General features: G+C 38.2%; 1 protein-coding gene across 3 annotated transcripts in view; it reads left to right on the top strand.

Moving 5' to 3' along the window:
• The window catches only part of LOC128856056 (prolyl 4-hydroxylase subunit alpha-1), a 76,435-nt gene extending 62,790 nt beyond the window's left edge, over positions 1-13,645 (top strand). For all 3 annotated transcript variants that reach the window (XM_054091415.1, XM_054091414.1, XM_054091416.1), the window contains exons 3-10: positions 2,776-2,927; positions 3,028-3,184; positions 3,775-3,962; positions 11,033-11,202; positions 11,300-11,782; positions 11,855-11,920; positions 12,842-13,007; positions 13,117-13,645. In XM_054091415.1, coding sequence (XP_053947390.1) covers positions 2,776-2,927; positions 3,028-3,184; positions 3,775-3,962; positions 11,033-11,202; positions 11,300-11,782; positions 11,855-11,920; positions 12,842-13,007; positions 13,117-13,202 — 1,468 coding nt within the window. In that variant the 3' untranslated portion in view covers positions 13,203-13,645. The remainder of the gene's footprint in view (positions 1-2,775; positions 2,928-3,027; positions 3,185-3,774; positions 3,963-11,032; positions 11,203-11,299; positions 11,783-11,854; positions 11,921-12,841; positions 13,008-13,116) is intronic.
• Positions 13,646-14,713: the final 1,068 nt, after the last annotated feature.

Below are 14,713 nucleotides of genomic sequence, written 5' to 3'. Positions count from 1 at the left end.
CTCACGATGGTAGCAGTGCGACTTATTGCAATACTTTGACTATTAACTTGTTTTTTTTTTTTATAAAAAGTATTTTTATACTACAACGAATATCATTTAACTTAAAATCTCAGACTTTGTACAAAATTAAAAAAAAAATTTTAATTAAAATTTTCGAAAAAATGGCAAAAGTAAAATGCAAACTGCCACTTTAAAGTTGATAAAATATCGCTCTGATTTTTGACAATTTTTTGTTTCTTCCGGTCTTATGCATATTCTTCATATAAAAACATTTCCAGCATTCGTTAAATGGAAGAATTGCATTACACCATCAACAAAAAAAGTTATCAAAAATCAACGCGATCAACCTTTTGATAGAACCTGGTAGAATATGTTTTTTCTAACAGTGGTCGCCCCTCGGCTTTCAATGAGGAACCTCCCAGTGTATTTCTGCCATGAAAAATCTCCTCACCAAAACCACCTACCATTCGGAGTTGGCTTAAAATCGTAAGTCCCTCCATTTGTGGAACAACAAAACCGAGAAGCTCGGTCAAACTCGGATTCCAATTATATAATATTATATATCTAAAATACAGTATTTCTCATAACGGTAAATAAAGGCACACTAATTTACTTACTTTCATATATTTTTATTTTTTGTTATTCCTTTGTGACACGTAATCAAGGCACATGGAACATGTCGAGCAACTTTTCCAGAATTTTTTCTGAGAAAACTTTTAAATTTTTTGTTCTAAGAATTTGCACTAATATTATGTTATCTTTTAACTGCATTTTAAGACTTGGTATTAGTAAAAATAGTTATTTGGAAAGGAGTTACAGCTGATCTCCGGCAGCTCCTCTCAAAAAAGACGTTTTGCGGTGACGACTATATCTCTGAACTGGATCCTCTGAAATGAAAACACCAAACAGATTTCGTTAAAGTAATGTTAAATCTAGTAATTAACAGAAGGAATAAGCAAAATTAATTTTTTTGACAAAATGGTGGTTTTCAAAAAAAATCGATTTTTTACCAATATTTCGGCCTTAAATTGTTTATAAAACAAATTATCGGTGAGAAAAAACCTTCGATTAATTACTAAAAAATATATTTAGGAAGCTTGTGTTAAAATTTGAGACTAATCGGTTTAACCGTTTTTGAGTAATGTTGGTCACCGACTTTGAAAACACCATTTTGAGAAAAACGCGTTTAGAGTTTGAAAAGCACTGAGCCTAAGTCTGAAACGACTTTTCAAATTTGCGTGTAACTTGAAAAAAAATCACCGGAACGATATTAAATTGTCTGTGTGTATTTTTAAATATATGTACATTAAAAAAATGTAAAAAAAATGATTTTTTGAAAATTCTAACTGTATATAAAGCAACCGTATTTCATCTAGTAAGCCAAGGTTTTCTAATAATTCAAGTGCAGACTGCACTATGCTCGGAAATAAACATGCATCAAAACATTATTCCATCCAATGGCATTTCGCAGCTGTAAAACTCCAGCAGCTGTAATGCTGTGTTTGATATTTTTAATTTTAATTTTTTTTTTACATTTTTTATTCAAAGTTTTTAAGCAAAAAAAGTACTCTTTGCCATTTGTTGTGGAATTATATTAGGTGCGCAACTAAGTTCCTAAGTTCTCAATAAATGCCGCCAGCAATGTGTGCTAGTCGATTCTAAGATAACCTAAACCGATCCCCAGTGATGGTTTCGCTTAGTTTTAACAGTTCACAATAAATAACACCAACTTGATCCCACCAAATACATAGCATAACCTTCGCAGCGTGAATATTCGGCCGAGGCGACGCTGTAGAAGCATGACCGGGCAGTCCCCATGACTTTCTTTTCTTTGGGTTGCTGTAATGAATCCATTTTTCATCACCCGTCACGAAACGACCCGGATTTTTATCCCGCCAAGGACTGTCATTCCAGCAGCATTCCTCGTATGTAAGTATGGGGAATAGTTATGCTGCTACAACAACAACAAGTACAACATGCGATGAGCAGTTATTCACAGGCGAAAGAACGACGTTCAAAATTCCTTCGTTTTGACTCTTAAGGAACCAAGTCCCCTGTTTCTGAATCATTCCCAAAGCATGCAATCGCTTGAAAATGGATTGGCGGGTAACTCCTAAAACTCTTCTTGTCTTTGACACGGATCCTTATTGAGCAATGCCTTCAATTCAGCGACTTCGAAGGTTTTTGGCCTTCATTCACGCGGACGGTCGTCAACATTAAAATCACTCTCTTTGAAGCGACGGAACCAATCTCGGCAGCCAATCTTGTAGCTCTCGATATGCTTCAGCCGCCGTTTTTTTCGAATGGAAGAGGAAAATCAACACTTCCCGTAAATGACGATTATTCGGCATACAATCAGACATTTTCACAAAACCAAAGTACATGATACCAAAACAAAATCATTAATGTGTCGAGGCAGTTTGTTTGCCATATGTCTAAGCTTGGTTTATGACGTTTAGGTTATGTTAGAATCGACTAGCACACACTGCTGGCGGCATCTATTGACAAACAGCGGTTGTCAAGTTGTCTAGTTGCGCACCTAATACTTCACCCACATTTAATTGATTTATCTCTATATATGTACATATGTATATATATAAGAAAATTTTCTTTCCTGTTAAAATATAGACAATGTAATTCAATGAATTAATTCATTATAAATTATAGAAAATATAATTAAATAAAAACAATTTTTTGAGATTTCTTTCTGTTTGAATACGATTGATGTTTATTTAAAATATTTAATGTTTTCTTTTGACATTTATTGATTTACAGTAAACTGGGCGAATACCAAAGAGAGCACGAGGATGCAGCCACGGATATGCCCGCCTACGTCTCAAATCCAATTAACGCATATCTTTTGACGAAGCGACTGACCACCGACTGGCGGCAGGTGGAGAATTTAATGGCCCATGATGTTGGAATCGGTAGGTATTTTACTGCTCTGAACGTATTACACCAAAATGTCCATGTGAAGCCTCCTGATTAATCCCGTTTTGATTTCCGTTACCCGTGTCCATGTTCCAGAATTCTTGAATAATATTACGAACTACCGCCATATATTGAAATTCCCATCCGATGAAGATTTGAATGGAGCGGCTGTCGCGTTAATGCGATTGCAGGACACGTACAAACTGGACACATCGAGTGTGGCTCGTGGCATGCTCAATGGCATACAGTACAGGTAAGGCCGAAACGGGAAACGGAAAATTCGCTGGCAATGTAAAATTATTGAATGACGAAGGATCGCTGTACTAAAATAAAGAAATAAATTTATGCCAGCATTTGGTTTCTATAAGAAGAATTTTTAGAACCGGTAGAATGTCAAGGCACGTTTTTATCTGAAGAGATTCTGTTAATATATATCGCCATGAATTTTTACACAGCATAAAAGAAGAGCTTTTTTCCTTTCTGTATACTTATCGAAATTTTGTTTAGGCTATGTCGTTTCTTAGTCCATTTGGGGAACAAAACCAAAAATTTCTTAAATGATTTATATATATTTTAATTCAAAAAATGTTCTGTTTTTAAATGGCGATATTGAAACCATGCCCAAGTTTTTGTTCAATGAACTTTCTTCCATGCTTTAACACAGGCAAAAGTCAATTTGGAAAACAATTTAAATAAAAATGCCTTGGTTGGTATAGAATGAGTTTTAGTATTGAATTTTCTATAAATATTTACATATGTACATATATAACATTTTTTCACATCACTAGAAATGATTTATTATCGAGGTTTTAGTTACACTCCAATTCGTTTCCTATCTTCTAGTACGGAAATGTCTTCAGATGATTGCTTTGAGTTGGGTCGTCAATCGTATGTCAATCACGACTATTACCACACTGTCCTATGGATGAATGAGGCAATGACACGACTCCAAGAGGAACCTCAAAATCAAACGCAAAGTTTCACACGCGCCGACATTTTGGAATATCTCGCCTTTTCCACATACAAACAAGGTAATTAGATTCCCATCAAAATGTCAATAAATTATTCTGAAATTAACCTTCTGGCAGTAAAAAAAAAAGGCATTCTAATAGTTTTTCGCTGAGATGCCCAGGTACAAGGCCAAGTATTAGATTTTTATTCAACCACGTACAAATATTAATGTAACGTAAATGTATTGGTACATGACAATCAATAGAAGCGCTGTGTTATTGGCTAAGTAGTCTGCCTGAAAGTATGCATCTAAATTCTCTAGCCGTACAGGGTGTAGAGAATGATCAATAAAAAAAATAAGAGAGTGAAATAAAAATAAATAAATAAAAACAAACGTGTTGGTATTTTGGAATTGAGTTGCTAATTCGACGATAACTCGACCAAGCAAAAAACTATGTTATTAAGTCAATAACAACGCTTGCTGTCATTTTAAATTAGTTCCTTATATTCGGAATTTCTTAAAAAAAATCGATATGAACTGTAATAATGAAATATGCAATATGAAAGGCAATGTAGATAGATATGTGCGAAGTGGGTTCGAAATGTATGGTGATTTTTTAAATTTGGCGGGCAATTCATTCGACTTTCTAAGTATGATAGATTTACAAGGTTTGCTCTGTAACTATGGTGAAAAAGAAAATTGTGAGAGGAGCTTCTATTTTCTACTGCACACACACACACACGCTTGCAACGGCGTATTGAGCATAAAAACACAAACAAACTGAATTAACGACTAATTGGACGAGGGTGTGAATATGTGTGAAATGATCGTGCTGAGTACCCAAAGTCACGACGCAGCCAAAGTTCACCACTCAATTTTTTTTCACAATACTTAAAGAGCAAACCTTATAAGTCTATCATCCTCCCATCCTCACAAAGCGACTTGGCAGCCGAAATCTGCACGATCATTTCACACATATTCACACACTCGTCCAATGAGTCGTTCAGACGGCAACGGAGCAACATGAGGGAAGACTGTGCTGATTTTTTTTTCTTATATCACCAACATAATCTCAGTTTTTTCTTACATAAACCGCTGCCATTTACTACTTCACTATGATTTCAACTTTATTTCATGTTTAGTTTGTTTTTGACAGAAGCCGTGTTTAGGTACGCTCGGCGAATTGCTGTTGTCGAGAAAAATAGTTCAGAAAATCTAAATTTTGCTTTAACCACCACGGACTTAGTCCTTTGAGTTTTTACTTGTTCCCAAAACAAAAAGTGCCTCCACAATTGTGCATATAGAGTCACAAGTGTGTTATATCTGAAAGCGATTAATTTGAAGGGGGCAAAATATGTATATATTGATAAATAAATAAATATTTTTTTAGAAAAATGCAAAGTTTCCTTACTTTTTGAGCACACCTCGTATGCAAAATCACTGAGCGAAAATAATGATGTTACCAATTTTTTAGAGCGTTCGTCTTTCACTTGAAAATGACAAGCAGAGAAATTATTATGTTCGCCAAAGCTCTTTGCCTTTCGAATGAATGTTTATTATAACCAACTAAATACTTTCATTTCTCGCTTGAGCCCTCGAGTGAACTGGTGTGCTAAATATTCGGTGAATCTTTTTAAGGAATTATTGGTGCATCTATTTATCTTTACACAAAAAAAAAACAAACAGCTTAGCAACGTGCGGTTGCTATAATTGGCCTTTAAGGAATAGAAAAGTTGTATCACAAATTCATAAGTTTGGTAAGTGGTGTTTTAGTGTCGGTTTTCGCCACTACTGTCGGTGGCGTCAGGTGTGAACAAACGTGTAATGGCGGCAGCGAGGCCCTCGCTGTCAGCCAATGAAAGTGACTTTGATCCTCAATTGCGGAAAGTAAGGCGCGTAATTTAGCGCAAATTATGAAGAGGAAAAAGATACCTGAACGCGTGGGCAAGGAGCTCCAAGCGGGCGGGACTGGTTCAAGTGAAGAGCCAGTAAACACGATCTCCCAAGACAAAGCAACCTACAGCAGCTTCTCTGAAAATGTCAGTAACCTGAGCCAGGGGCAATCTGGGTGCTCCAGCCTGGCTAATTCAACACCAAAGCAACAGAGTCAAGACGCAAAAATGCAGGGAAACCAGGTAATAGAGACCCAATAGAATATCCAAGCGATCATACAGGTTCAGCCTTTGTGCTCGTAGATGTTTCAGAATGTGAACTTTTTAAAAATGAAAAAATCAGAAGTGGAATGGGACTTTATCAGCACATTCGCCACTTAAACATAAAAAACATTGATTTAATTGAGGCTGTGGGAATCTCCCTATATAAAGTATTTTTCTTAAATTTCAAGGCAGCAAACAATTTCACAAAAAACGAAAGCATTAAAGCCATGAAAATCAAACCCTTCATCCCGAGATCTGCCATTGAAACATATGGAGTGATCAGAGGAGTTGCACTCTATCTAACAGAAGACGAAATACGTAAAAACATCAAATCTGAAATGAAGGTTCTCTCAGTGTATCGTTTTCAGCGCAGATCAGCTGACGGAACCAATTTGACCCCAACAACAACGGTAAAAATTGGCTTCAGTGGAGGTAAAATCCCCAAAAACGTTACCCTGGAATATTCCAGATTTGGTGTAAGCCGCTTTTTCCCCCCTGTACGTCAGTGTCACAATTGCGGCAGACTGGGCCACACACTAAAAGGATGCCGCTCAGGCAAAAGATGCCTGCAGTGCGGCAAGCCGGATGGTTGCAACCCTCCCTGCAATGTAGTAAAATGCATCCTTTGTGGTGAAGCTTCTCATGACTCAAACAACAAAGCCAAATGCAATGTTTGGCGAAAAGAAAACGACATTAATGAAATAAAAACTATTAAAAAAATCTCCAGAAAGGAGGTACTGAAAACATACTTTTCGTCCACCAACCAATTTAGCCTCCTTCAGGATGAAGAAGTGGATTTCCCCCCGCTCTCTCCTGCAAGTGACACAGCCTTTGACAGTGACATTGTTGTTAACAAAAAGCTCACCAAGCGCAGCTTTAGTAATATAGTCAAAAACCAACACATTCCAAAGGAACCATCCCAACCAAAGGCTAATTATACAGGGGCCATACCCAAGGCCACCAGCACACCCTGTTATGAAAGAGAAGGATACGTGGTCAGCTCCCAGCTGGAGAAAGTTCTCCTTGAGGTGCTGAAACTGGCCAGAGCTGCCTTTGTCAAATTGCAGGATGAGGATGCCCTGCAGCAGTTGGCTTCTTTAGACAAAATAAAGGACAAAATACTCATCGGTAGTAACATTGCTCTAGTGAGCCAAAGAAAGTTGTCTTCCTACAATGACCTCGATTCGAGTATTACAATATAATTGCCAATCACTCAAAGCAAATGTCGACAGCATTGATTATTATATCAATAACAATGATGTCGACGTGTGCTGCCTCAGCGAAATCTTCTCATTTCAAGTGTCAAACAGTAGAAAATTTTTGAACTTCAAAATCTGCAAGAAAAGCAGAGCGGATGGTTATGGTGGGGTGGCCATAGCCATACGAAAAAACATTAAATTCAAAAGAGTGGCATATCAAACAGTTCAAGACATCTTAATTATAAAAACAAAAAACCTAGTCCCTAGCTTGACCTTCGTATCAGTCTACTTCCCGCCCAGTATCTCTACTGGTGACTTTGTAATAGAAATTGAAAGACTTCTAGTTTTCTTAGAAGGCTGCTAAAATGTTATCATCGCGGGTGATTTTAATGCTAGAAGCAAATTGTGGGGTGATACAATAGACACAGGAAAGGGGAAAAAGCTAACTAGTCTCATTCTCGGTTCAAAATTCGCATGCTTAAATGACGGCAACATCACTTTTAAAAAAGACCTAAAGAGTTCAAATGGATCGGTGTTAGACCTTACCCTTGTTAGCTTAGCCAAAAATTGTGCTTGGAAAGTCCTCCCCTTTCCTCTCGGAGGCAGCCACCATTTCCCAATCGTTTTGGATATTGAAACGGTTGTGAAAAAACAAGTCAAATTTATCGCCAAAAAGAAACTCCTTCATGCCTTGCAAGATGCAAACTTCGACCCCTGCTTTGAAAATATTGAGAACGTTTTCAAAGAGGAGGTGAAGGCTGCCACCTTTCGTCTAAAGGACAAGATGGCGCCCAAGCCTTGGTGGAATGATGCACTTGCTAAATCATATCGGTTAATGGTAGCGTCGTTCAAAAAAAGTAAACAATTCCCAACGCCGGAAAGTCTTGATGTTGCCCTGCAACGAAGGGAACAATGGAAATCCGATGTAAAAAAAGCAAAAAAAGAAAACTTTGAGAACAAAATTGACGAGATCAATCACAGCTCAAACACCACTGAAGCGTGGCGCTTTGTTAAATGTCTAAAGGGGGTAAATGAGTCATTTTCCGATTATAGTTGGAACGATGAGAAAAACAGGGAATATTTAGCCTTTTTAAAAAGTCAAGTCCCCTCTGATGTTGGCTCCTGGCGTGGACCCAGTGGGGCGTGCGCACCTTCAAGCCTTCGCTTCACGTATGAGGAGATGGTGGCTGTCCTCGACCGGAGGAAAAAGAGATCAGCGGGTGGCTGTGACGGCGTCACATATGAAATGTTAAATGCCTTGACCGACAAAAACTTATGCACCGTGCTCACTGCCATGAATGACTCCTTTCTTTCCAAGGAAATAAAAGAGTCATGGAGGGTGATCAAGATTGTACCGATACCAAAGAAAAACAAAGATATGTCCGACTACAGAAACTTCAGACCGATCTCGCTTATTTCGGTGTTCATCAGAACAATCAACCTCATGATCAAAGGACGGTTGACGAAATTTCTTGAACGGACGGGGACCCTCCCCAAGAGAACCTTTGCCTACCGTAACAATAAGTCGGCGGCCATGTGTATCAACGAATTGTTACACGAAGTAGCCATTCTAAAGAAATATAATCACAAAGCTTTACTATTTATACTCGACATTGAGAATGCGTACAACTACGTAAAAATAAGTAAGCTTCAAGAAATCCTTGACGGGGCTGGTGTCAATGAACACTACACATCCTGGATCTGCGACTTTCTGTCGAAACGGGTTCTGAAACTAGGCAAGGAGTCGACTATTGTGGAGGATGGGCTACCGCAGGGAAGCTGCTTGTCCCCAGTTCTGTTCAATGTTTACACTCAATGTCTACACTCAGTACAAGATGATAAAACCTCAGTGTTCCAATTTGCTGATGATTTTGCTCTAATCTCTCACGATAAAAACTTTGAGATCGCAGAAGCCAATTTGCGCCACAAAATAAGGAGGTTTGCAGATATTGCAAATCACCTGAACTTATCCTTTAATATTGATAAATGCAAAGTAATGTATATTGCTCAAGGAAACAGGAAGATGCTAAACATTGAACATGACAACTGTGCAGTACCACAAGTAAACAAGTTGAAGTTCTTGGGGAGAGTCATAAATAACTCGTTAGCTGTGAGGGACCACTACACTGAGGTGGTAGGGAAATCTCTCGGCAACTCAAACCTTTTTAAAGTATTGACCACGGTCAGGGCAGGATTGCACCCGGAAGCTGCACTAAAATTCTACAGAAGCTTTGTCAGATCCAAACTAGAATATTGCAGAACCACCACGGCACAGGCCAATAAAACCACTGTTAAAAAAATCGCAACATTCCAGAACACCTTCCTGCGCAGGTGTCTAGGAGTTCCTCCCTCAACCCCTGTGCCCCTTCTCTATGCAGTGGCACATGAACTCCCACCTGAGGAGAGATCCTGGTGGTTGACAGCGAAAGAAATTCTAAAGCTCAAACAAACGAACGAAGAGTTATTCAATTCAATTGAGAGTAATCCTGGCCTTAAAACAAGTTATAACCTTGTCTTTCAAAAATTCTCAGGTGTCTTCTTAAATACCAAATGCCCCGATCCAATCGCCAGATATAAAGGTTTAAAAGTTGATCTAAAGACGCTCCCCAACGTCAAAAATCAGGTATCCGCGCCTGAAATGAAAGCTATATTTGCTCAAAAGATAAATTGCTATAAGAGGAATGGCTTTAGCATATTGGCAACCGATGCTTCTGTAGGCCATCAGGCCGTCGGCTGTGCTGTTTTTGATGTACTTAGAGAGACAGAACACAAATTCCGAATAGACCTTACAACTTCGTCTACTTTTGGGGAACTCTGGGCCATCCTGAAGGCTACTGACATAGCTCATAGGCACAATGAAGCAAGCCTTGCAATCTTTACTGATAGTCTAACCGCTTGCAAAATCTTAGCAAAAGATAACTCAAACAACTATTGCGCTGACCTACTAAATCGCAGAATCCTAGAGTACAAGCTTCAAAATGTTCACATTATTTGGACGCCGGGCCACTCTGGTATACAAATAAATGAAAAAGCTGACTCTATTGCAAAAGAGGCCGTCGACACAGGGCTGCCATTAGAAGTAAATTTCACGGTTGATGAAGCACTCAGAAACATCAAAATAAACATCTACAGGGAGTGGTTTCACAGGTTTAATGAGTTCTCACAAAATAATCCCAACCTCTATCACAAACTGACTAACAAAATTCCATCTAAACCATGGTTTAAAGGTCTCAACCTTGACGTTCCAGATATCAAATTGTGCAATAGAATCATCGTAGGTCATACCTATGACAATATGTACTTGCACAAAATTAAAGTTGTAAACACATCACTCTGCAGATGCGGCGACACCGACTCCTACACACACCAAACTTTTGATTGCAACCTCCTTACTCATCTAAGAGCCAAATATCACATATTCAACACCCATAAAAACTTTGAATCCGCATTTAAAATTGCACTCAACCACAAATCATACACCCCCATCACGTCATTAATTGCTTTTATTCATGATGCTAATATCACATTTTAAAGTGAATCTTTCTACATACACACCAGTAATATCCCTACGTTGAAAACCCTGGCGATTTGTGGAAGTCATTCCCGCCAACTACATCAAAGCACAAAAAAAAAAAAAACCAAATACTTTTTCATTTAGCATGACATCAAGAGACCACAAATTTTTTATGTACCATCTTCGGTTCTTGACATCTGCTTCATGCACACAAATGCATTATCAAATTGAACATCCACATAAAAAAATAATCATCAATCGCATATTTAATTCCTTACAGGCAACGTCGAAAGAGCCCTTACAATGACTAATGAACTTTTGGAACTAACGCCCGACCACGAACGCGCCAGAGGCAATAAGGTGTTTTACGAAAAGGAGATTGCCGAACTCCAAGCTGAACGCAAAGTCAAAGGCGACGATGGCAGCGAGAGCACGCCGGTTTCGGATTTGGTAAGTCTAACATCTCGCAACCAAAGCTCATAGTTCCATACTGCCCTCATTCATTTATTCTGAGCTAACAAATAGATTTGATTTATTGCATTTGCAGCCCATTGCCAAGGGAGATCCCAGCGTATACACCTTCAGCGAACGCAAAGCGTATGAAATGCTTTGCCGTGGCGAATTGAAACCGTCACCAGCGGATTTGCGACCATTGCGCTGCCGCTACGTCAACAATAATGTGCCCTTCTTGCGCTTAGGACCACTCAAACTTGAGGAAGCCTACTTGGACCCCTACATTGTAATCTACCATGACGTGATGCAGGACAATGAAATAGAATTGATAAAGAAAATGGCACGACCACGATTCCGTCGTGCTACCGTGCAGAACGCAGTGACGGGCGAATTAGAAACGGCCAATTACCGGATCAGTAAATCGGCATGGATACGCACCGAGGAGCATAAGATCGTTGAAAATATTGTGCAACGCACGGAAGATATGACGGGATTGGACATGACTGTAGCTGAAGAATTGCAGGTGGTAAATTATGGCATTGGTGGGCACTATGAGCCGCACTTTGATTTTGCGAGGGTGAGTTGTAAAAGTGAATAGTTGAAAAAGTGAAATCTATAAATATTTCATATTTTTTATTACGCTTTACAGAAAGATGAAATTCGCGCCTTCCAAGGACTCAATACTGGCAACCGCATCGCGACAGTGCTCTTCTATGTAAGTCTGCACACATAATTGCCTCTGAATGAGGAAATTTTTAAAAAATATTAGCTGCTTTCGTTTCATCAACCACCCAGCGAGTAGTCAATAAAACAAAAACTTTTACTTAAGTCCAACGTTGCATATAATTTGTCAGCACTACTCTGAATAGCGCTGACTGTTGAAAATTGCTACTTAAGAAAGTTTTGGTAATACGATTTTTACTAAGTGTTTCATAATTCACATCATTGAAATGTGTATGGCAACTATTCTGCAAATTATTTCGAAAACTTGGTATGTCTTTTTGGCTATCCAAAAAGGTGCAATAGTCCAAAAGTAATGTAATTAAATAGACTCAACAGATAGTCCAACACAACGAAACAAAGATTCCAAACACTGCTTGTTTAGTATCTGAAATTGTATACATACAATTGGTGTCTATATCCTTTGGTGGGTATTTGGCCCAGCCCCTCCTCCTAATTGTTGTGTGAATCTTGATGTTATTCCATAAATGGAAGAACCTATACTTTTATCCTGCCCCCGAACGGCATGTTAAATGTTAGTATACTTATAAACAAATACAGACAATCTTCTTCGTGTAATCGATTCGATAGGTGACAGTACTCACGTCGTGCAATGCACTTCAATGTATGCATAACTATGCCTTAATTCAGAATCCAATCTCCATTTCGAGCCGCTTAGATGTTTCCAATCTTCCATCAGTTACCTCAGCGGAGAATGGTCAAACCTCGACAACATTTCTCCCACGAAACGATTGTCGTTTAAACCCATCTGCTATGCGGAGGTGGCTAAACATCGTTGAACCCTCCATTTGCATGTAGGATAACGTACATATACATACGAGTGCACATAAGCACAATATTTTTATTATTTTATCGCATATTCCTTTCAACTTTTTTCTCTTTTTCTATCTCGCAGATGAGCGACGTGGAGCAGGGTGGTGCCACAGTCTTTACAAACCTCCGCATTGCCGTATGGCCCAAGAAAGGCTCAGCTGCTTTTTGGTACAATCTGCATAGATCCGGAGAAGGGGATTTCAGAACGCGCCATGCGGCTTGTCCAGTTCTCACTGGCTCTAAGTGGGGTAAGATAAGTTTGTAGTAAATTATCTTTTTTTACTTAGTATACAAATATCCTTACATATTTGCAAAATCATGTATGTGTTTGTAATATTGCCCCTTTTCCTTTTGTAGTCTCTAACAAATGGATTCATGAACGCAATCAAGAATTCCGTCGACCTTGCGGCCTTACACCTGACCATGGCGAATTTGCAATTTAGTGCAATAATAGAAACAAAGTAACAAATGGACAATACAACTTTCTTTCACTTGCGACAGAGACTTGATACTTCATGGACGTAGTTGAAAATTAACAAGGATTCAATACAAAATCGCAAATTTCCGAGGACCTACATTTCCGTTTTATGTTCACACATTGGCCCGTTCGGGAAACTTTACCATACTCATAAGTTTCTGTCATGCGCTCGTTAGATTATCCGAATTTAAATTGAATATGGCAACCATATGTACTTTTTCACAAGCAGCAACTTACTCTATAAAAAGTTTCTTCTTGGAAATTTGATCTGCCATTTTGTAAATGCCGAATTAGTGAATTTAAATTTTATAATTATTAAGTAATTTTTTTCTACTTATAATTGTATGTATGTATTTAGTTTCTTATGAAAATTTTTTAAATTATGTAAATAAAAAATGAATTTACTCAGATTTGTTATATAATAATATTAAATGCCGAAGTGTTGTAGATTTTTAAATAGCAATGGCAAAAAGGTGAGTATTCCACTAATCTAAACTGTCTCGGATGCTGGGTATTTGACGAATAGTATTCAAATAATAATTACGTTGGTTAATAATAATTATAATATTTTGTATTATTTGGCCAAAATTGGGAAGGATAAATTCTTGTACAGATCCATAAGTAAAAACACTCTCAGCATCGTATTAAAAAACGTAATAATTCAGATATTTTGTACAACTGGATAAATGGGGAAAGGTGGATTTTTTATCAATTCTAACTGCATCGAATGTATTGCTTACTTCAAACACGTTAATTGTTGACAGAAGGGAGCAGAATCAATGTTGTTGGTGTTGTTATTATATTTAACAGCGTAAACAGCCCCTATAAATATATGGGGGTCGGTTCGCTAAAATAAAGAGTTTGCCAATAACAGGTGTTATTTACGATATTAACAGGTATTATAACGATTTTTATGGCCGGAATTGGATGATATGGATCTGGACAACGTTTATTTTCAACAAGACGGCGCTACGTGCCACACAGCAACGAATCCATTGATCTTTTACGGGAAAAGTTTCCGGACCGTGTTATCTCTCGAAGAGGTGATCACAATTGGCCACCGAGATCTTGTGATTTAACACCTTGTGACTTTTTTCTTTGGGGCCACGTGAAAGAGAAGTTCTACGCCAACAGCCCAGGGTCGATTCAAGATCTTAAAGATGGAATTCGTGAGACTGTCGAGGACATAGGGCAGCCACTTTGCCATTCGGTTATGGAAAATTTCATGGAAAGAATATTGTCCTGTAAGCATGGTCGTGGTGGTCATTTGCCTAATGTTATTTTCCACTATTAACGGCATACTTTCCTCTTTATAATTAAATAAGCATCCGATCATTTATATTAAAAAATATTATTTTTCTTTGAACATCAAAATAACACCTCTTATTGGAAAACCTTTTAGAACCGATTGCCGTGGGAACGATTAAAATCAAACATTTTAGTAAGTCTGGCATCTCTCTTAATATCAAAAAATGT

This window comes from Anastrepha ludens, chromosome 2 (genome assembly GCF_028408465.1).
Source record: "Anastrepha ludens isolate Willacy chromosome 2, idAnaLude1.1, whole genome shotgun sequence".
In the NCBI taxonomy this organism is placed as follows: Eukaryota; Metazoa; Arthropoda; class Insecta; order Diptera; family Tephritidae; genus Anastrepha; species Anastrepha ludens.
The sequence above is the reverse complement of the archived record's forward strand: the minus strand, read 5'-3'. Positions and strand labels throughout refer to the sequence as shown.